Source organism: Astatotilapia calliptera, chromosome 3, assembly GCF_900246225.1.
Source record: "Astatotilapia calliptera chromosome 3, fAstCal1.2, whole genome shotgun sequence".
Lineage (NCBI taxonomy): Eukaryota > Metazoa > Chordata > Actinopteri > Cichliformes > Cichlidae > Astatotilapia > Astatotilapia calliptera.
In genome coordinates this window covers 10,322,561-10,345,291 of record NC_039304.1, presented here as the reverse complement: position 1 = coordinate 10,345,291, position 22,731 = coordinate 10,322,561, and the positions used below count along the sequence as shown (strand labels likewise).

The window sequence follows — 22,731 nt, the reverse complement described above, 5'->3', positions numbered from 1 at the left end:
CTAAAATGATCCACAACAATGCAAAGATCTTCTATAAATTCAACCTCATTTTTATTATAAATCACAAATGCAAACGAGCATTAAAAAGTCTTTGCACAGTACGATAAAATTAACATGAGCATACTGAGATCTGACTCTTTAGTGTCAAAATCAAGTGCAAAACAATCACGTTAAAAATTAAAAAACTGGCCAGCAAGTCTTCCTGCAACTCATTCTCATGCGCTGCTGCTGAAGGTGTGTTGATAGAAGACTTTGGCATTGGCGGCATAATCCATGGCTATGGTAGCACCTGAATGCTGCGCTCCGAGGCCGGCGCCACCGAGCGCCGAGGACCGCTGCAAAATCAGAAGGCTGTAGCTGCAGAAATGACCCTTGTGCTTGTCAGATGATGCCAGTTTATCCAAGACTTCAGTGAAACCTGGGGAGAGACGGAGAATCTCAGACTTCTTCAGGATAGAAGCTACTCAGGCAGAGGAAGTGGATAAGTTGAAGGGTTTCATGATGAGGGTCCATGGAGACACTGACCTGGCTTCAGGAGCTCCCAGCTCTTCCACACCGAGCCCACACACAGGATTGGCAGGCCGAGGTCGCCGCTCAATAGTGGCTGTCAGGAAAATAAAAGAAGACGCGACTCAGAGAAACGTGATCACAAACAGGTGACAGCACGTGACTGTGTGGGTGTGTTACCTCCTGCGCTGCAGGTAAGACTGCTTCTACATGTTTTGCCAGGACTCGTCCAGCTTCAGCAAACACATGCCGACAGAGAGCGTCCCCTGCCTCGGCACCTTTAACACACACACACACACACAAAGTCTGACTTCTACCTTACCGCTTAATCTTTCACATTTCAAAGCAGACCAGGGAGTTACACCCTCCTACCTTCAGCCACCTTCTTGCAGAACCCTGCAAAATGAGACTTCTGGAAGTTTCTGTAGAGATGTGGCAGCATGCCCATCAGATCTGACACCTACGATAAACAGAGTTTTACCCATTAGACGGTATCGCTGTGTATGTCGACACATCTCTCCGAACTTTTGGGACTCTGACCTGGAAGTACTCCTCCATGGCTTTTCTAACATGCGTGGTGTCGTGAGGAGGAGCGACCAGTTTGTCTTTGCCGTCGAACACCGTCTTCACAGCCAGGTGAGCTATCCAGAAGGCTGGGAAGATGGACAGATAGCTCAGTCTGATCTATAAAGATATGAATAATTCACATATTCCGACATAGTTACCTGATCCCTCATCGCCCATCATGTGACCCCAGCCCCCACAGCCGATCTGCGAGCCATCAGGATTGACTAGTTTGCAGTTTGATCCGGTCCCTGATATCAGGACTATGCCCCCTGAAGACAAAGATCTTGATGATAACGCTGATATGCTGATACCATCAAGCCATAAAGCTCAGGGTCAGACAGTAAAGATGATACATAGAGCCACACCTAAAACAGTAAAGTATTAAACTGCGACCTGCTGTAACATTTTAGGCTAAGAGCAGCTCTTAAACACAAGTTATGTCAAATATTTAACAATCATACCGTAGGACAGTGTCATTGTGTTTGTTACATGAACACATTCATGGTTGGGGCAGCTCTGTCTTCCTGCTGAGGACTGGCTGCTGTATGAAGCGAGAACAGAAAATGGCAGCTTACCTCGATTGCTGGCCGTGGCCATGGCACCGATGGCGTCTGTGGTGATGAAGTAACGTTCGCTGAGGCTGGGGAACCGCTCCTTCATGAGAGCGATGAGTCTGTCGATGGCATCCTTCTGCTCGCCTCCGCTCAGAGACATGCCCTGCGTACGCAGATGCACACAAATCAGATGTTAGGGCTCACATTATTTCAATCAGCAACCTGCACCGGCACACAGCCAGACTGACCAGGGAGTATAACGGCGTGCCTGGATCCAGCCCCGCCTCGACCTTGGCTCTTTGGACCATGTCGTCGATGGTTGAGATACACTTGTCCACGCCGACCAGCTGTGAGAGACAAAAAGTGTTGCAAAATAAATGGAACTTGCTACAGTATAACACAATGTAACAATGTATTCACTCAGAAGACAAGTATAAAGACAGTCTATTTAATGTGCAAACCCCTCATCCGGCCACCATCTGCCCCCTCTTTCCCCTTTCCAAATTTCTCCACCTGCCTCCATCAGCACTTCCGCTCACCCAGTGGTTGGTGGATGGTCCCGCCGTCTCTGCCAACACCTTCCCATCCCCTGACAACAACACTGCTTTGGAGTGCGTTCCTCCCCTAATAAGGAATTGACAAATACATGAACGGAGCTGCTAACCACCAAAGCAACTAGACATCACTATACAAGACCATTGTATGCATCTTCCCTGATAGAAACACACACACAATTTAAATAGATCCACAAAAAAGGCCCCACAAACCTCATTTAGACAAATACGTATTTATAGCATACTTTTAAAAAAACAAATGATGACATTTTAACTGACAGAAACAGCCCACAAAAGAGAAGTGATCACGAGACACACATACTCGCGCACAGCCGTTAAGAAAACTCTTTCTTCACTTTCTAATTGACCTAAAAACTTGAATAAATGCCTGTAATACACACAAGCCTTACGTGACACTTCATCACAATAAACTTAGAAGAGTTTTACTGCTTATTTTAATTGATTCTCACCCCTCAACTCCGCCGAACACTCGCTCCATGTCTCAATTCCTGTTTTGGTCCGGGCAACTGCGCAGATATCGCGAGAGCAGAGGGTGAACGCCCTCCAACCTGTAATTATGACTAATGACCAGTAGATGGCAGCAATGTCTTTCTATTTGAGAAATTCAGCAGCAGCCTAGGGCTACAATCATGAAACAAACCAGGGGCCTTCAAGGAGACAGATGCGAAAACAATATCAGGTAGAACACGAACAAACACGTGATGTACGCTACAATTAGATTCCCTACAGAGACGTTAAAAATAACATTTAGCAACAGCTCTTATCTCCCTTTAACAGTTACACGCGAGTGTTTGCATCCTGCAATAACTTACAGGACGGTACTATTAGAGAGAAGCTGCATTGGCCTGATAGTGGCATCATGCCTCTGTAATGAGTGCATAAAGAAAATATGCACTCCGCCAGCATGTGAGGCAGTCTGCTGAAGTTTAAATAATAAGATGCAATGCAGGAGTACAGGGGTTTTTTTTGACCTGTGAAGGAACACGAGCCAGCAAAAAAACCCATTTTGCGTCTGAGTCATAGTTTAAACATCACGATTGAGCGATTTAGCGCCATTTGGCTGAAAACTGGGGCGCTGCAAGCCAGCAGGAGGCATCTGCAAAGCATTAATTTTGGGGGCCAGCTTCTCCTGCCAGCATAGCCTGCATCACTCACAATTCCTGTGATGTTTATGTAATTTAAGTATTTTAAGTGCTAATCTTGAGCTCTCAGAAAGCTGGGTGGTTTGAAATGAACAGTAACAGTCGCTTGTAAATGTATTTATGAACTTTTTATGGGATTTAATTTTGAACCAAAACCCAAATTTGTGTAATTGCCAAAAATACTCATCCCAAACTAATCAATCACCATATGAGTTCATCATATTTTTAATGAGCCACTAAAGCTTTCTATCACACATGTTACACAAGGTTGAGGAGGTGGGAGGAGAGAAGGAGATGAGCGGCTCCGTGCGCGTACCACGCTGCTCACTCCTTCAGATGAAGGGAGTGAGTTGCGACAAGTATAACGCATTTAATACAATACCGGTTGTTACTTATTATTTCAAAATAAACGTGCGCTACGGGCGAAAAAACTCAGTTTAACAGTAAAACTCATTTTTTCCCCCAAGTAAGAAAGCATGTATAAATATTCCCCGTGTTTTTCACACTTCCATGAATAATGATTCTTCATGGGTAATGTTGATCTTCCATGTTTTACAGAGAAAGCTCATAAATTGAGAAGTGAAATTTCCTGACTACAGATATTCTAGAGTTTCTTTTTTGGGGGGCTGGTGGATATCACTTTTAGAGGATCCTAGAATAAACATTTCCCCATTCCGGAGACTCGTCGGTTTCAAATTCACGATCAACATAAAGCACATTGTGAACTGATATGACAGCAAGATTTTCAGTAAAGCCTACTGTCATAGGAGTTCAGCTCGTTTGTTTTACTTTGCCGTGTGTATACTAAAATAAAACTGTTTTAATTTAAAAACAATAATCATTTACACTTCTAATGAAGTATTCAACAAATATTTGATGCAATGCAGTGGGGGGAGCTGATAAGGACACAACTGGGTTCAGCAGGCTGTTCTCAAACAATTTCCACACTTTTAAGTGCAAAAACAAACAAATACAAAAAAAACAAATACAAAAAATTCCCCCCACCACCAACATAAATTGTCTATATTTAATTATCTAAATATCTTTGGAACATTTTCCACCCGCTGGAGAAGCTACACACAACTACAGCAAACTTCTCTTGTGGTTTTTGCAACCATACGCATGAAGTCAAAAGACATTATTCAGCGCTTTTATTGTGAAACCGATACCCGGAAGTGACGCGTTGTCGTATAAGCGCGGCTTTTCATTGGTCCATTGCTACAGGAGGAGTGAGAAGCGACAGATAGTCAAAGCAGCCGACAACATTTGGACATTAAGTTTGTGAGGACTTCTCGGTGACAGTTTGGAACTTTTTCTTCTTCTAGTATCACCATGACACTGTTACATGCGCGCGAGCGTCGCGATAAACACGGTTTAAGGCCTGTGGAGCGGAAGTGAGAGAAGAGAGAAGTTGTTGAGGGGGTGAAAGAAGAAAAAAAAAGGTGATTTTCTTCTGTCAAGTTCAAGTCCAGTTTCATCTTTGTGGAGGACGGCGGGCTTTAGCGTTTTTGGGGGGCATGGACACCCACGTTAAGGAGGGACAGCTTTATGTGCAACACCAAAAGTTTGGAAAGGTAAGACCCAGGAATAGAAAAGAAAAGAAAAAACGCTGCTTTTATTGATAAAATGTTGCGTTCACAGAAATAAAGGAAGTGCGTGTAGCCACAGCCAGTGTTATATTACAGGCAAATGAAACGAAGTGGTGGTACTTTAATAAGAGCCTGTAATAAACAAGCCATAACTTCTCTCTCTTATCTCAGCAGATAATATTCCATGTAATTTATTCAGGGTCACTAAAAAGAATGACAGATCCGTGCAACCACACAAACTCCACTCTATACTCAGCCAGTTTTGTGGATAGCTGCTGCTCATTATTGAGAAGCAAAAAAAGCCTTTTAGGGGAAGAAAGAGGCACTAAAACTGCTCGTGACAGCATTATGTTGTCATATTTTGATTTTTAAAAAATCACAACTAAGTGATGTTAACTTTGTACCTCCACCAGACAGATGGTTTTTTTTTTGTACCTCGTGGCAAGTAAACAGAGCACTGGTGCAATTACAGGCCAGTGGCTTCAAAGATAATGCTACTGTACCTGCAGAAGGAGGAAGTCAGTGGCTGTGCCTTCAGTGATCTGGCCTTTTTTTGGTGTGGTGGTTTAGAGTAAAGGTGATGTGCATCTGTGTGCATGCAAATTCATCTCTGGGCTAAATGCAAGAACACATGAAACTAAAGTGAACTCAAGCTCCCCGAGTACTGTCAGGAAGGGAAGTTTGGTTGTGTGTGCGTGTTAGTGACAAGCTTTATGTGACTTTCCACAACAACTCATGATAAAAGTGTGTTAAACCATTAAAGTAGAGTCGGAAACCAAATCTATTTTCTACAAAGACTGCAGTCTTTACTTTCACTTCAGCTCAGCTGTCTGTACTTGCTGTTTACACCATTTAAACTCGCTGTCAGCATGCAGACTTTGTGTCATCTCGCAGCCACACACAAGCAGCACAGCTACCTGTGTGTTTTTGTGTGCATGCTGGTGTCAGCACTCGGCCTCAGAGCACCACTGCATAGGAGCTGGGTTACTCTTTAAGATTTGTAAGAGGGTCTTTGTCTCTCCGTTTCTCTGTGGTCATATGACATGGACCAACAAAACATTCTGGCTCCATTTCCTGCCCTGGAATCAACACTTCACAATGCATATTCATACGCCCAAAACATAGTTTCAATGCCTTTTTATAGGCTGTTTTCAATAGAGCGTGATCAGACCTAAATCTTTCCATTTTCAAAAGTGAGGCGTTGTCTTTTACAGTGTCGAGGACCGAAGACCAGAAGTACCCTGAAGGGTATAAAGAAAGTATCAAAATTGAGCAGAATAGAACAGGAAGCAAAATGCTGGCTGATCTGAAAGTGTTGAAACTAGTGCAAGGTTTGGTGGGTGAATTATGCAATCGTTCGAGCTGTCAGTGGACAGGGTAGGACGTTCCCACGTGTATGGTTGGAAAATGTGACTTAAGAGTGAAGTGGCAGCGTCCAACCCAAGTTTCTGTTTCGCTCTGTTCTTCTTGTCAAACATTAAGTAGACCGTAGACCGCATTTTATATTTAGCTATTATCTAATCAGCTGTTTATTTCACTGATTAAATTAACTTGTTAATGTTTTTGTCCTATATGGTAAATACGTGCTAGAGATAAAGGATTGAAACAAACAAAAGTATTTTGTTTGAAGCTGAAAGATGCTGATAGCCCCTGTTATCATCTGAGGGTTTTTTTCTGTCAACTTCAGAAAAAAACGTCTTCACAGAGAACAGCTGCTTCCACAGGCTGGCTCCTTGTGATGGGTAAAATTTAATTAGAGATAACTCTGCAGATCTGGCCCACTGTGGGCACTTTTGTTTGACCAGTGTTGTAGATGCTGTGATGGCACTGCGATGGCGCCCCATTTGCTGATCTGGTTGAAACAAAATAGGTCACACAATGATTTTTGTTTGGTATTCATTCATTTTATCATCAGTGCCAAGTCTTTACCAGAAGTAGCCCACATCCGCAAGATAACCAGAATGCGCATCATCCTTCTATAACTTACCCACGAGACAAATATTTCTGCTTTTCCTTTGATGCCACTCTGTGTCACAGCGGTATTCATAGGATCCAAAATATGGCATATTGCTCTGTTTTAACCAATCAGAAGCACATTTGAGCAATGCAGAGGTGTAAAACAGGGCAAATATTTGGGGTGATGCACCTTTATGTACACTGTAAATATGGTTTATTGGAAAACCATGTTTGAGATAAATATTTGGATTTATAAATCTTGGACCTGCAGATTGCAGTCCACTTTCATGCTGGAGCTGCACAAAGCTTTGAGTTTAAAGAGTGCAGGTGTGGGCATGACGGTGCAGCTCTAAAGCCAGGAGCTAGCTGCCACTTGAACAGACGGGGTGTGTCAGAATGAAGTGGAATTACATGCCCGGAGGCAACTACATTTATCCAACAGTGATTCATGTCTGAAGGTCCTCGCGGTGGATTAATGGGTTTGTGTGTCAGATTGTCTGTATTTGCAGGTAGCACCTCAGTAGCTACATCACATTTCTCGGAAAAGAAACAACAAATCATTTGTAGTTTGTGGAAGTAGCATACAGGAAGGTGTGCAGTTTTCCTTGAATAGTCTGCAAGAATAGTACAAAGGATCTTGATGGCAGTATTGAAAATCCCCATCGATGCATTAGATTTGATATTTTCCCCTCTTTGCATAATGATTTACTTTCATGTCCTCCTGGTTTTACAAATACCTGATATGTTTGGACCGAACTCTGTAACTGTGAGTATTTTAAAGTGTTAGTTCTGTAAATTTTAGAGAAATTTACAAAACATTTACTGCACTTTACACTGGAAGACAGTGGGAGCAATTTCTTTGCGTACATTTTAATGTTGGGGTAGGGTCATTGTGCTTATCGTTCCCTGTTCTTATCAAGTCCTCGTTCCCATTCAACATCTACAGGCACAACAGTACTTCAGGGAGTTTGGTTCATATCTTGGCATAAAACCCCCCCCCAAACTAAAATCTTTTGTCACTCTCCCGATCACTCGGTTAGAACACAGAGAAAAGCTCAACGTCATTATACTGATTTATTTCCGGTGCACTTTCCCCCCCTTTGTCGCCTTTAGTCAACAGGTCATCATGCTTCAGTAAGCATTAATACTTCTGTACAGGTATCGTGTTACAGCACAGTGACGTTTTCAGAATTGTTACTACCCCTAAAAATACGAATACTTGAAAACAGAACTACCCTTTTTGTCTTTTGACTAAAACTACCATATAAATGAACTTTGTCATGGACTACGATATTACAGTAAAGCTTTTTAATTTTGTAATAAAAGTAAGCTAAACAGTTTACTGTATGAACATTTAGGCACGCACAAATGTGGCACATATTTGGCCAGTTCAAGCTAGCGTTTACTAACAGTCTAACTTTCTGACTCTGCGCATCAGAAATTCGGTACTCTTGCGGCTGGAAATGATTTATCATATTTGACAGACTTCCTCCGAGACATAGATTTCAGAAAGTCTTCACATTTCGCAGAATTTGTCATTTGTTAATGTAAAGCCGATGCTGCACGTGCTCGCTGAAACAGAACTGAACATTCAGCGTCTTAATAAGGACCTCATTCGCATGTTTGCACACGCTGGTGATGGTTGAGCTGTCATGAAAGCTGGTAGCCATCCCTGTCAGGAGCGACTTGAGTAACATGTCATCGCTGATGCGAAGGATTGAAGCACAGACCAAAAAATCCAATGTTTCCAGCTTTCCAGGGAATACTTGTTGGTTTGAAGTGAAAGTATTTGAGAGTTGTTGTTTTATCTGATAGTTAATGCTAAGATAATGATGAGTTAACTGGTCACCAGAAATTTGTTAATAATAAGTCCTTTTTTATGCAGCAATTCCAACAAATCCACTGGTTCCAGGATCTTTAGATTTTCTGTTTGATCTTTTTAACTGCTTGTAATATTTCTTGACATTTACAGACCAAATGATGATCATAAAATTTCTCTGAGGATTAATCGGTAGCCAGAGTGCCTGTTCCTATTGGATCTGCTGGTCGATTTGGCTAAACTTAGACCTCAACTTCCACATTTTGCGACGACGTCATTGTTGAAAACCGCGTTGGCGCTGAGAGCGACCTCTTACCTGTGTTACCTGATTTCACAGACATTACTATTGCCCTTAAAATCTCCACTCCACACATAGCTGTTTTTCCATACGGCGTGTGCACAATGGTACCAGCCTCACCGTGTAGTAGCGCGAATATAATTTGAGTCAAATCAGCAGATCGTTTGGGAGCGAGTAACGGAAAGCGTAAATGAACCGAACAGGCAGTTATTGCGGTTTGCTCAAATGTTATTGTCTCACATTAGTTTCACTCAAATCTGAGCTCATTGTGATTCACGTTTGGTTTTTGGGTCGAGAGAATCTGCAAACAGTTGAGAAAAGCTTGAGTTTATAGACACCACAGAGGACTGAGGTTAGGGCAGCAGACCTGTGGTCAGAGCAGTTGGCCATCTCCTTTTCTCTTATAAAACGTCCTCCTCGTTTGTCTACCTTTTACATAAAGTCACACATAAACAGAGAGCCCTCTGTTTTCCACCAGATTCCTTTTAGTGCATATTACCAACAACACACGGCATGATACAGACAAACTTTTATGCTTAAAGAAACACACACACACACACACACACACACACACACACACACACACACACACACACACACACTGGCCTTGCATGTGCCACTGAGGTCTGTCTGTGGCCAGTAAGAGGATGGTGGAGTGGGTTATTACACTGGTTTATTACAGACAAAGAGCATCACGTGTTCACGCAGCGACAGACTGGTTAAATGTATATCTACCTGCCTGAAAGCATCTGTCTGTATGCAAACACTTATTGTAATGACAGTTGGAAGGACAAGCAAATGAAACCCAAAGTTTTGTAATCCTGACTGGAAACGCAGTGGAATCTGTGGCATATAAACAAACAAAGAGTTGAATATGTGTAAGAAGTGCAAAATTCATTATTTTTTTCACCATTATGTTCAGTGCACAGCTACCTGAAGGAAAGAAGAAGAATTATATTATTATTATTATATATTATATATTATATATTATTATATTTCTTATACTACCCTAAAGTGGTAGTCAGTCATGAAGTATGGGCCATGTGCTTCTCTTCGATTCTTCCAGCTCTTGCAAACAGACAGGACATCACTGAGGAAGTTTCGCTCCTTCGCTCAAATACATCTCTTTTGCATAATTTCCACTCTGTGTAATAGCGGCTGATAACGGCCGGTTGCCTTATATGGAGCAGCTGTTTCACAGACAGACATAATGCACACACAGTCGCACACCCGCACATGCTTTAAAGTCTCACATCCTTTTCATGTATACCACTGAATTACATCACATTGTAAGAAGGGCTGATCGCGGTCTGCGTGTGTGCATTCGCTTGTATGGTCCACGGCAAACAGTTGGGCATTCTCACACAGACCCACACACACACACAAGCAAACATATATACACTGACACAGACCAGGATTCAGATGAAGGAAGCAAAGAGGATCCTCAGTAATGACAATCCCACACATTTCCTGTCTGTTTTGGCAGTTCATTTTAAAGGCTGCAGTGTGTGTCGGTGTGTGTGCGTGAAGGACTTTGGTAAAGCTGTCTTATTTAATGCGGGGACCTCTTTTATGGCTGCATTTGACAGGGATATTAAGACATTTATTATGAACACATTTACCTCAAGGCCTTCAGAGGTTATCCAGCTCAGCTTTTACAGGAAACCTCAGAAAGACCAACTAAGGACCCTGTAGGTTGTAGATATACACAAACCCTGTTGCTATAGCTGTATCTGAAGCATCATGCAAATATCATAATTCCACCTTTACATACTGAGTCACACGTTGATGATTTTCATGCAGCGGATGATAATGAAAAAGCTGTTAGGGCTTATTCAGTACGGCAGTACTGATGGTTGACAGTAAATACGGGCAGAGCATTTACTGAAGTACAGTTAGGAAGTACTTCATTTTACATGAGGTGCTCTATTTTATTTCTTCTTCTTTATCCTATTAGTCCTTTATTTGTCAGTTACAGTTAAGTGTACTTCGCCAGTATGTTATATACAAATATTTAGATGCAGCACCTACCGCTTTGAGAGCTTTTACTGGTCCTAACAAGCATTTCCACTACATTTCCTTAAGTATAGCATCCAAAGACTGTCTATTACAGTCTAATCAACGAATCCCAAAGAATCCACAAGCTGGAGTTGACAAATTTCTTAGCTGACATGCAAATGAGTATTTCATGATTTACATCAATCTGACTGCTGGGCTAGTCTGCTGGCCTGGGCTCTGTAGAGTCAAAATGATAACAATATAATAAAATAACAATATTTAAATGGAATTTACTAAAATGTTTCTGACGATAAAGAAAAATAATATTTAACAGTGTTTTATTGATGTTCCCAGCTTGCAGGCAGCAAAATCAAGTGAAGGACGGCATCCAGCTTGTGTGAGCTGCTGTCTAACTAATTCAAAGCGTGAATCTATTGTAACAAGGTAACAGAAGCTTCAGCGTTGGGGAGCAACAGTAGTGACACAACAGAAGTCAAATGTAGAGTAAAATAAAAATATCTCGGGTCGAGTTTTTTAACCTGCTGATTTAAGTCTTCCTTTTCCTCACTGTGACCACATCAGGAGTTTCCATCCATCGTTTGCTTTTCCTGTCATATGGAGTGAAGCTAGCAAGCGCTCCAGCGATGCTCAGTTGAGTTAATTACTTCGGCCCACACATCAGCTGGCTCTATATCTCCTCCTTGCATGCCTCCGTAGCCTGTTTGTGCTTGATGGTGACTTTTTGCCTCAATTTGTTGTTTCCGCCTTCAGCTGAAGCAGTTTTCTTGTTGAAGTTAGTTAAAGTAGCTCCTTTATTACCCTTAGTGTCAGACATATCTGTGCATGCTACATAAACGTAAACTTATATCATGTAAAACTATACTGGTTTCATTTCAAGACAATATGATATGCTATACCAACTGTTTTAGCAGGTTTTGGATAGCTAGGAGATGTCCAAGCCAACAAGTCCTTTTCTTTGTTTGCTAATCCACACAAGTTCAAAATAAAGCTAAATTATCGTCAGAATAGAGCTGATTACATATTTGGCAAATGGAAACTATGTTTTTCCTACTTGCTGCTTGGTCAAGACACTCAGAATATGAGAAGACTAGAAAGAGAAACGATAAATAATAACTAGCTATAGCGATTTAGCTTTAAAGGTCTTTAATGTGTCAGTAGGAAAAGCAGGTGTAAGTAAAATAGAAGCTGGCTGAATTCCTTCGAATCTCTTTAGCTTCTGGATCCTGTTATAATTCCCGTTGACTCACTCTCACACTTCTATGGAAGACAGCTGAATGGCATGAAGCCACTGTAAATGGTTTTAACCCTTGTGTGTCTCCCAACATGACAAATGAATGTGCCGTGATAAAGTATTTTTGTTAAGTTGTATATATCATGTCATAATACCACTTTTCTTTAAAAAGCTTTAACCCTTTAAATCGATGTCAAAAGTCACACACTGGGCTGTGGCTGCTGTTCCACTCAGCTTTCAGGTTCTTTGGGCTTTAATTTTCTGACGTACTAAATAATGTTTTCGCTTCTTATCAGTGAAGTAGAACCTTTCCTGCCGTTGTAATATTCATATTTCTCATTTACTTCTGTTCGCTGGATTTTCCCTGCTGGTCGAAGGACTTTACCCCTGACCTTCCTGTTACAAACTCAGCTGTCTGGCTGTCAGGCCTCGCTGAGTGATTGAAGGGGAAACACATCTTTTTCAGGAGAAATGTCCACATATGACTTAAGAGTAAAAAGCTTGGAGGAATTTTCTAAATAAAATAAGTTATCAGCTTCATGACAAACACTACTTTAGTCTACACTGCATTGACTACATGCAGCCGTACATGTCTTCATGTCTATTTTCAGCAGTGAACGCCGGGGCTCTTTTACACCTGCCGAGCTTCTCATTGTTCAGCGTCGGATCGCGTGCCACGTTGTTTGCTGCTGTCCTTGTTTGTGGAGGAAGAGATCATTGTTAGCTGTTGCTTCCTCACCGCTGGCCTCGGGGTAGAAATGATAAACCTGTCGCCAAATTTTGTCCGGGTCATTTTTTTTATCCCGGGAGATAAAAGATAAAGCAGGCACATTTCTTTACACAGAAGACACGTAAACCCAAAACCTCCTCAATGAGATATTTTTAGTTAATTTTTAAACTAAAGTGATGTACAGATGCAGTCAGAGCTGGAGTAGTTAGATTAAAATGAACTAACTGTTAAACCTCAAAAACTCATAGAATTATTTTAATATACTAAATTAATCTATGTGTAAACTCAAGATGAGTAAATGCTTTTAAGATAATTTTTCTGTATGAGCAATGATGACTAATGCTGAGGTCTGCAACTGCTGCTGATTGAATGTAAAGGAAACAATGGCTTGTGCAACAGATTTGAGTTAAACTGCACTGGAGTCATCACCACATGCCTCCTACATTAAGCCTCAGACAGCAGAGCGGTAGAGTAACAGAACAGCCTGGAAATCTCATTTTGACTCAGAATTTCTGAACCTTAACTTTACTCTTCATCAGTTTTTAATCATTTGTGGACAATTTTGCGTTCCCCTCTACTGCTATCAGATCAAATCACACACTTTTAGCTCGTTCGACAGACATTAACAGCATAATGTAAATCATATCTTGTGTTTCAATTCAAATTCACCTTTTTCTATCCTTTCAGCCTGTCCCACCCACTTAGGCAGCTTTCAGATTTAGTTTAAACTCAGCCTACTTGTCTGATCGCTACATGAAAAACAAACTTGTGTTTCTTTTCTTTTTTTCGCCTGTCCCATTTGGTTCTTTAGCCATCAGAATTGTTGTCTGAAGACCAACAAGGATACCCAATGGATTTACTTTGCCAAATGGATCATCGTGGCATTGCCGTATTGGTCCATTTGGTCGATCTTTGTTTTTATTATTTATTATATTTTATTTTCAGATGTTACAGACGGGACAGACATGAGTGAGAGATAGGAAAGGGAGAAAGAAAGAGGAAGGAAAGGAAAAACAGAAGGGGAGAGGGACAGTGAGAAAAGGGGGGGAGAAAAAAAATAAAAATCTCCTGGATCACCTGTTGAGAGAAGAATAGAAAACAAGCAAAAAAAGACAAAAAAACAAAAACAAAGCAACATACTAAACACAACACCATCGCATTAATCTAGCTAAGTGTAAACAGCAGTAAATACTAAATATTCAATGTTGTTGTGCAGCACGCAGGACAGATGTGCTTCGAAGTAGCAGCCAAGAAAGGTGTAATTTGGGTCTACGAGCAGTGAACACCCGTGTGCATACCTGTGTGGATCAGCGCGCTTGTATTCCAAAGGTTTCTCCATGTAACGATCTGCTAGGGAGTGTGGGGGGGCCACAGCCCCGTCCTCCAGGGTGTGAAGCAGGTATGGAGGAGATCAAAACTCCAGACATCCAGAGGCCCCCAGAACACAAGAAACCATGGAAGACCAACAGAGGGGCAGCCGCGCCACTGTTCCAGTAAGAGCTGAGGAGAGTCCCAGATGAGGGTTCACTCAGCAGCCGCGGAGCAGAAGCCAGGGGGAGTTGCAGTGACGCGCCCGTGAGCTCCGCCGGCAGCCAGCTGCGCCTGAGTGACCGAGCCCCAGGCCGAGAGGCCGGGGGCACCCCACCCCCGAAGGGGCCCGAGCGAGCCCCAGGGTCCAGGCCCCGATAAGCGGCCGCCAAGGAGTGAGCCGGTGTGTACCTGGACGCCCACCCCCAGACACAAAGAACCACCAACGCACCGACACCTGAGGGAGTCCGCCACCGGCAGGGGAAGTGGTGGTGGGTGGAGATAGGCCTCCAAACCTTGCAGGGCCTGAGATGTCCCCAGAGAGGTGGCGCCTGACACCCAACCTGACATATAGACACAGACATACAGGCACACACAGACACAAACATCCATTCCCCCCCTCATGCTCTCATATGCACTCACTCCACACTCAACCAACGTGGAGACAGACATAAAGAGACGCTGTACACACGATCACACTCCCCAAGCGTACTCTACAAACCGGGTCTAGGTACCCTTGCTCCTGGAGGGGGGAACTGCACCCAGACCCAGGTGGTGTTACCCTTTTCCCTGCGGTGGGGAGAGACAGACCGCCCCGACTCCGTAGCAGCAGGGAGGCCCCACACTCCAGACCGCAGTCGGACGGCCAACTCCACCTAGCCCTCCCGCTCCAGCAGGCCGCAGAGAACGGGGGTGGGAACAAACTTGTGTTTCTAAAGACTTGTACTGTAAAGTGAACAATGTCAGTAAAACTTAAAAAATAAAAACTACGACAGAAATGTTCAGAAGAAAGTAAATATTACACACCCTGTACTTGAAATATGACCTAACCTAAGAATGTGTAACCTCCTCACATGTTTTGCAGTGATGACAATTTGCATTTGGAGTCATGCTTCTGTCCACATGGCAATATTTGTCAAAGTTTCCTGTTACTACTGATTTGGTCTTCACAACTAATGCAAGAAATGCATGGTCAGAGTGTACAGCAGCCTAATCAGCTCTTTGGCTGACCTGATTTATTAGTGGGTCAGTATTTTAGACCCATATTTCCCAGTCTCTGTGTCAGCATTTATAACCATCAGTAAATGAAAATTAAAAAAAAGTGAGAAACACCCTTCAACCAAGTTTTTTGTGACATACTCTATCAGAGGGTACTCTGCAGCTTCCCTCTTTGTCACTGCAAATAAGCAGGTGAAAGGTGCTAAAACGCTTCTCTCGGTTTTAGCTACAATAATGTTTAATGATTTTTCTCGTTACTTCCACAGAAATGGAAGAAGAACTGGTTCGTCCTCTACCCTGCCAGCCAAAATGGCATCGCCCGCCTCGAGTTCTTCGACGCTCCTGGTGGTGGAGGTGGAGGTGGCGGAGGCTCCGTAGGCGGGTCCAATGAGAAGACCAGGAAGCTGGACAAGAAGATCATTCGCTTGTCCGAGTGCATTTCCATCCTGCCTGCACTGACAGAGAGCTGCCCCAAAGACAACATGGCAGCGTTTTGTGTGGAAACAAACGATAAGATGCACGTGTTTTCAGCAGAAAAGGCCGTTGCCAAGGATTGGATGGATACCATGTGTGACATTGCATTTCAGGTATTTTTTATAGTTTTTAAAGACTTGTACACCTGCTAATTAGTACTAAGTAATATACAAATAAAATACTGGACTTGACTAACCATACAGGTGTTATAGTCAAAAGCTCAGTCATTCCTATAAGCGGCTTTGAAGTCACCTAGCCTCCAACACCTTTTTGTTGCAGGCCTCAAACGTTTCATTTGTCTTAAATGAACTTGGTCATTTTAGCATGGGCGCCTATGGGGGACCGACTCACTTTAGTAACCAGCCTCATGTGGACGTTAGAAAGTTGTCGATTTTCGCACTTCTCCGCTGGCTTTATTTTTCAGCGCCGTAGGCTGATGCTCGGTTTGCTATAGGAAGCAGAGTTTGCAGTGTGTGACTAATACCAGGGTGGATGTGTGTGTGTTTTTTAAGGCTTCCTGTGTGTGTGTTTAATGTCTTTATCTCTTGTTGTATCTACAATATGTTTCTTTGCACCTAGCTTCTCTGCTCTGTAGTGTACAAGCCTAAACGTCACGACAAATATTTGCACAAATTTAATGAAAAAGCGGATTTAGTGCAATTCAGTATCGACTGCAATGTGGACTTTTCTTTTTGTTTGTGCGTGAGTCTTCCAGATTTTCCCACATGCCCTTGGAGTGTCTATGTAGGCCGCAGCTTGCACCATGTGAGCGCCTACACACATATACACAAACATGAACGTAGCAGATATTTGCAGAAAGGAAGCCAGAGGGAGTTTCCAGGAGGAAGACTGCACACTCAGCCTCTCTAACGCTTTACTCTTTTCTCTTCTCACTCTTTTTACTTGGTCCTTCACGTCTGCTGTGTTTTTATGAAATTCCGTTTTATTTATATAGCACCAAATCACAACAATAGCCGCCTCAAGGTGCTTTACATTGTTGGGTAAAAACCCTGCAATAAGACGAGAAAAACCAGACAGTCAAGCAACTCACTATGACCAAGCACTTGGCGACAATAGGAAGAAAAAAACTCCCTTTTAAAAGGGAAGAAACCCTCGGCAACACATAGCTTACATATGTTTATGTGTACATGCTGTGAGTATCCTAATTCAGTGTCTGGTTGTCTGTTGTGTTTATGTGACCAACAGGGCGGAAGTGGCAGCAGTACCAGCGGTGCTGTAGACTCTAATGGAGGACCCCAGGACCTGCAGATGGCCGAGAACCTCATCTACTACTCCAGAGAGGAGGGTAAGTCACAAAGCAGTCCAGTCTTTTGGGCTCAGGGGTTAATCTAATCCAGCCAGATATTTTCTAGAAGATTTATGAAAAAAATTGCTCTCATTTTGTTGCAGTGAACGAGTTCTGGGTAACCATTCAACGGACCGAGGCCTCAGAGCGTTGTGGGCTCGCGGGCAACTACTGGCTGAAAGCTGAAAGCGATGTTTTGATCTTGAAGGAGCCAAAGACCAAGAGGCAGGTTCTGGTGTGGCCCTACAAGCTGCTGAGGAGATACGGCAGGGACAGGGTGAGTGAGATATGTCTCTGATAGGCAGAAAAACGATCAGAGCAACAGAGAAATGGCTAAAATCTCCTCAGGTCATCAAAACGTGTTGATCTCTGACAAACTTGGAAAGGATGTGTGTTGTCCTAAGTTTAAACGCACGGCGCACGACTGATTATACGTAGGAAGTGAAAACAATGACAGCGCGTATATATGTGGTTTGAGCCTCAGCGTTACTAAATATATTTAAGGTCCGACTCTCTGTGGTTGTTTTGTGTCACTTAGATGCTTTAAAGCTCAAGATCAGGACTTAAAATTAGCAGATGACCTTTAAAAGAGGCTGTTTAGTTTGTCTACTCATGATGTTTATGTTTAAGTATTGATGCCATCGCTGGTGCAGGTTGGAAGGGAAACAGATAATGACTTTCAACTTTCTGCCTCAGTTAGAATTTGGAAGTAAATTTATTATTCAGATCTAATCAGAAAACTTGAAAATGAAGCGAAGTTCACTGGAAAAAGGAAGTGCTGGGACTTGTGCGACTAGCTTCTGTTGCTTCTGTTTCATTTTGAAATTTGTTCAATCCCTTCTGTAACAGACACACTTAACTCAAAATTTTGGATGAAACCCAATTAACCTTTTTTTTTTCTCTTCTTTTTCCAGGTCATGTTTTCATTCGAGGCGGGCCGACGGTGCGACTCAGGCCCTGGCACCTTCACCTTTGAGACCAAACAAGGGAACGAGATCTTCATACTGGTCGACCAGGCGATCCAGTCACAGAAAGCTCTAGCTGAAGAGCGCCGCCTCAGCAGCCCTTTGAACTCTGAATCAGACTGCTCAGCATCGCTTCAACATCTCCGCAATACCATTTCTGCCAGCATGGCGACGGGAAGCGGCGACAGCAGCAGCTGCAGCAGTCGCGAGGCCGACGGGGATTCGGGCGGGAGCAAACCAGGCTCGGCTGACGGCGTGCTCGGAAAGAGAGACGGAGGAGACGGAGGACGGGTGCAAGGAGGTGGAACGGGACTTAAAGGGAGGAGTTTACCAGAGCCTCCAGGGATGTTGGGAGGTGCAGGGACACCTCCGCGGTCTCCCAAAGGACATGTGGGCAAAGGTGTGTCCTTATCTGATGAAAGCGCAGGCCTTTATTCTGAACCAGCTGATTCAGTCCGTTTGCCTCTGCAAATCGCTGATTGTCTCTATTCTGACCCGGTGGACAGCATCAAGGCTCAGAACCAAACCAGCAGCCCATCCACAGCCACCGCTCCAGTGCCCACTCCACGCCAACGACCAGTAGGCGACGATTCCGTGGGAGCGGGCGTCCAAGGGGATCACCCGTCAGGCAGTAACCACAGGAAGCACCCAGATCTGTACTCGCATGTGTACGATCAGATCACTATGGATCTGAACACACTGAGTCTAAACGGGGGTGTAGGGAAAGGACGAGGGGGAGGACGGGCGGTGAACAATAGCAGGCGACCCCCGGGAGGTAACGCAGAAGGAGCTCCGTCACCTCCCGCCTCTTCCCATGAGCACATATATGACGAACCAGAGGGTCGTGCAAAAGGAAGCATACCCGCTAGCTTAGGAATGCTTTTTTATGACAAAGCTCACGCGGAGCCTCACAGCCAGAGGAGACAAGAGGAGACGGTGACCCCATCAGGACAGGAGGGGAAGCAGCCTCAGAGACAATCCCCTCCCCAGTTTGGCCAGGGCCGTGGCACGCCACAGCCTCCGACGCCGCGGTTCCCCAAGCCCCTTACCGCTCCCAAGCCAGGCAGGGGTGGTTTCACTCGTAAGGAGCCAGTTCCTCTGCCCCCTGGAAAACATGGAGGTCCCGCCAATAACGTGAACAACAACAACAACATTTGGGGTGGTGGTGATAGTGGAGACAGGGGGAAAGTGGTGTACAGCAAAGTATCAAAATCTAAGGCTCCAGCTACTGCTATGTGGTACAGCCAGCACCAACAAGCACGGCTGAGAGCACCCGATATCATTTATGACAACCTGGGAGATATTTGACACGAATCGCTTTTTTCAAAGAGGTAAGATGACGCTGAAAGACAAATTTTTGGTCAGCGCCTGCGGGCTTTTCCAAAGGACTGAGTGCATTTCGCATTTCTTCCAGCGGCAGACTGGAATAATGATTTGAGACAGCGGATTAGCTCACAGCCACGAGAAAACCACAACATGGCTGTATTTTTTGAAACATGCTGTGCAGCTATAGCAGGGCCACCCTGCGCTTGTGTGTGTTCCAGAAAGAGAGAGTGAGTGTTTGCCTGGTCAAACCCATAATTGGCGTACCCAAGCCACAGTGTGGTCAAAGCCAGCCACTTCATTTGAACGAACACACGCACACATAAAGGAGCCGAATGGATGTGCCAACAAGAGTCTCTGCTTACGGGCTTGACTTGAAGACGCTGGGAGAGTGGCTTGGCTCTTCTTTTCTCATCCGCTGTGGCTGCGAAGTGACCGAAGAACATGTTTTTTTGCACTGCTGCTTTCTCCGTTTCTTTGAAATGCGTGACGGACACAAGTCATTGTTTGACAGTGAGACGAGGGACACACCAAAAGGAACCAGTCATTTTCTGTTTGTGTTTTCCGGGCTGATATATTCTCTCAAATCTCACCAAAGTGGGAAGATGAATTTTTTCAGGCCAGGACACTAATATGAGATGTGGTCGCACTGGAAGAGCTGCTGTTTTAAAAAAAAAAAAAGGACAAAAAAAAGCAGCTGATTTAGTGAAGCCTGAAAAGTGGAACTGTTAAGACGGCTTCAGAATCAGAAACAATCTTGTGGCCGTTAAATCACAACTTCCTGCACAAGTTTAACATTTGGTAAAATCCTGTATATTTCTGTGTTTTCACAAACTAAATATGAAACTAATCAGTCCTCCGCAGTGTAATAAGTATGTGTGTGTATGTGTCCAAAAAAGCTGTGCTCTCTGTAAATATAACTAATAATAAAAGTGGCTCTACAAATTTAAACGATTTCTTCAAAGTCACTTCTTTAAACAAGTTTCTCGATTACCACCCCGCTCTCCTTGTCCTGCCAGGAGCCAATCAGACGCTTAAAAGACTTTTCTGTTCTGGACCAAAACAGGACAGCGACGCAGTCTGACCTCATCCTCCGCTTCTCTCCTGCTGCCACGCTCTGTTTTTGTTGTTTCTGTCGGTTTCCAGCCACTTAATCACACCATTAAAGCCCAGCCTCAAAAAAAAAAAAAAAGTAAGAGAAGCACAAAGACGTCCTTTCTTACTTTCTTCCTTCCTTTCTCCATCTCTGCTTTAATTCTGTTGTCCGGTTGCTCTGGTGACAGTTAAAACGGTGGCTGGTTTGTGTCAGACACGCTGTGCATTTTAACTCCTGAGAGATACCGTAAGAGGACGGCGGGCACACGAGATGGGAAGATGTGAGGGTTTCTTCTGAGCTGAGGGTGACAAAACAGTCGGAACAAAGAGATTTAAAGACGGAGGGGGGGAAAAAAGAAACGCTGACATGATGAATGCTGGCTTGGATGAGCCAAGTTGTGTCTGGTTGGCTTGCAAACAGGTACAGGCTGTTCTCTTTGCAGCCACTGCTGCTATTTATCCCCTTCATCCCTCTTTATCCCTCTTTTTTTTTATTCCCTCACCTGCTGCTGGAGTAATTGGATTACATATTGAAAGTAAATTTCCCAACTTCTCTAACACTCCTTCTTCTTTCAGACAGAACGAGGGAAGAAAAACAAAGTACAAGAGCGGCAGTGAGCTTCTGTCTTTCTCATTAAACTCTCAGTGAACCAATTGCGAGAAAAAAAAAATGCTGGGGAAAGGGCACAACACACACACATTACGGCACTGTTTTCATGCAGTCAACATTTTCTTTTATTCGGTTCAGCACTTCCTCTTTGGAATATCCAAAACAAGCTGTTTACACATTTACAGTGTCTGTTTCCAGAGAAGACTTTGCCCAAATTCTGGCCATAAAGCAAACTGCGCAAACTTTCATGCTGAGTTCGGTTTCAATGCGTTCTTTATCTCATGTGACTCCACTTGTTCGAGCTTTAAAAAAAGCTACAGTTTTGCACATTTCAGCTGTTCAGTTTAGCATTTTAGACGTGCAACTGACTCTTTTTACTTTTTTGAAATACTTTGACACGGTTGCCTGAGTATCATTTACCAAAACAGGAACTGTGATTTAATTTTTTTGTCTGTGTAAATGTGCAGACCACGAGTGACATAAAAAGTTTTGTTTCTCTCTCTTTGCAGTGTCTTGGGTAATAAAGTGACACACATTTTATTTCTTTCATGTCATTGTCAGTGAGAGCGAGTGTGTGTTGCAATTTTAGGCTCATTTTTAAAAACGGTCGCATAAAAAGTCCCCGGAGCTAAATGAGAACGATTATGTGGTAAGCAAAGAAATGTGAAGAAGATGTTAGTGTGACCAGATTAAGAAAATCCAGTCACACTATGTATTCATTCATTCTTTGTTTAAAACATAAGACACTGGACTTTTTCATGTAATCCGAGCTAATCCTTTCAGTTACGCCTAAACAAAGACCATCTTTCTCCGTTTTGTCTGTTTCAGTATAACAACAACAACAACATCAGTGTTACTGAGCACAGAGTTATGAGCGTGGATAACTCTGTGCTGGATAAATGCGCAATCCAAACATCCGGGCCCGGTACTTTGAAACAACTTCAATAAATGCAGGATATCCATCCGTTATCTGGATTCATTCAGGGATTCAGCAGTCACACAAAGCTGGTTATCAACTCACTAAATCAACTCAGAGTTTCCCCTGTGTATTCACAGGAAAAGGATGGTGTTAGCGGCATCTGGCCAATCACGGATAAGTGCTGCAGCTGGCAACAGACTGGCTGATTAGTATAGTTTAGTATCGCTTTATGTTGCCTGACGATAAATCTATACGGTGGGAAAACTAATACAGATGGAAAGCAACACAATGTGTAAAGGGAAAAGCTCTGCACAATAAAAGTCCTCAATGAATGTGTCTGTTTAAGCGTTTTGGTCAGTAAAACTGGAAAAGAGCAACTATATTAATAGTATTTAGACTATTTAAAGTTAGTGAAGAAAATCAACATAATTCAGTGCAAGTTGATAAACTTACGCTGGTATAGCTCACTGGGTTGAGCAGGTGACCCATATGTCACATGGCTCTGGCCCTATGGAGATGTCAGCCA

The 22,731-nt window shown here is 43.4% G+C and overlaps 2 protein-coding genes across 4 annotated transcripts; one reads left to right on the top strand and one right to left on the bottom strand.

The window, feature by feature from the left end:
- Positions 1 to 29: 29 nt before the first annotated feature.
- Positions 30 to 2,734, bottom strand: nagk (N-acetylglucosamine kinase). 3 transcript variants are annotated; one of them, XM_026152160.1, is made up of 10 exons: positions 2,653 to 2,734; positions 2,168 to 2,252; positions 1,877 to 1,975; positions 1,650 to 1,791; positions 1,233 to 1,343; positions 1,048 to 1,160; positions 880 to 967; positions 688 to 785; positions 526 to 604; positions 30 to 418 (listed from the first exon to the last, which is right to left on the bottom strand). In XM_026152160.1, the coding sequence occupies exons 1-10, from the start codon at positions 2,679 to 2,681 to the stop codon at positions 216 to 218; spliced, it is 1,047 nt and encodes a 348-aa protein (XP_026007945.1). In that variant the 5' UTR covers positions 2,682 to 2,734; the 3' UTR covers positions 30 to 215. The 3 variants fall into 3 exon arrangements, with proteins under 3 accessions (XP_026007945.1, XP_026007961.1, XP_026007953.1); XM_026152176.1 differs by lacking the exon at positions 2,168 to 2,252 and having other exon boundaries at positions 2,653 to 2,715; XM_026152168.1 differs by lacking the exon at positions 2,653 to 2,734 and having other exon boundaries at positions 2,146 to 2,204.
- A 1,807-nt stretch (positions 2,735 to 4,541) lies between these two features.
- On the top strand, positions 4,542 to 20,532 carry dok1b (docking protein 1b). Its single transcript, XM_026161681.1, has 5 exons — positions 4,542 to 4,919; positions 15,780 to 16,100; positions 17,194 to 17,293; positions 17,398 to 17,570; positions 18,208 to 20,532. Exons 1-5 carry the CDS (start codon positions 4,863 to 4,865, stop codon positions 19,564 to 19,566), a joined length of 2,010 nt encoding a protein of 669 aa, XP_026017466.1. The 5' UTR covers positions 4,542 to 4,862; the 3' UTR covers positions 19,567 to 20,532.
- The last annotated feature ends 2,199 nt before the right edge of the window (positions 20,533 to 22,731 follow it).

What these genes read in the sequence shown, in the direction of transcription:
- nagk (XM_026152160.1), bottom strand. Translation starts at nt 2,681, where the DNA reads ATGGAGCGAGTGTTCGGCGGAGTTGAGGG. An exon ending in GTGTTCGGCGGAGTTGAGGG is followed by an intron (nt 2,253 to 2,652) that starts GTGAGAATCAAT and finishes ATTCCTTATTAG; the next exon opens with GGGAGGAACGCACTCCAAAG. An exon ending in TCTTACCTGCAGCGCAGGAG is followed by an intron (nt 605 to 687) that starts GTAACACACCCA and finishes TTTTCCTGACAG; the next exon opens with CCACTATTGAGCGGCGACCT.
- dok1b (XM_026161681.1), top strand. Translation starts at nt 4,863, where the DNA reads ATGGACACCCACGTTAAGGAGGGACAGCTTTATGTGCAACACCAAAAG. An exon ending in TGTGTGACATTGCATTTCAG is followed by an intron (nt 16,101 to 17,193) that starts GTATTTTTTATA and finishes TGTGACCAACAG; the next exon opens with GGCGGAAGTGGCAGCAGTAC. An exon ending in CTACTACTCCAGAGAGGAGG is followed by an intron (nt 17,294 to 17,397) that starts GTAAGTCACAAA and finishes ATTTTGTTGCAG; the next exon opens with TGAACGAGTTCTGGGTAACC.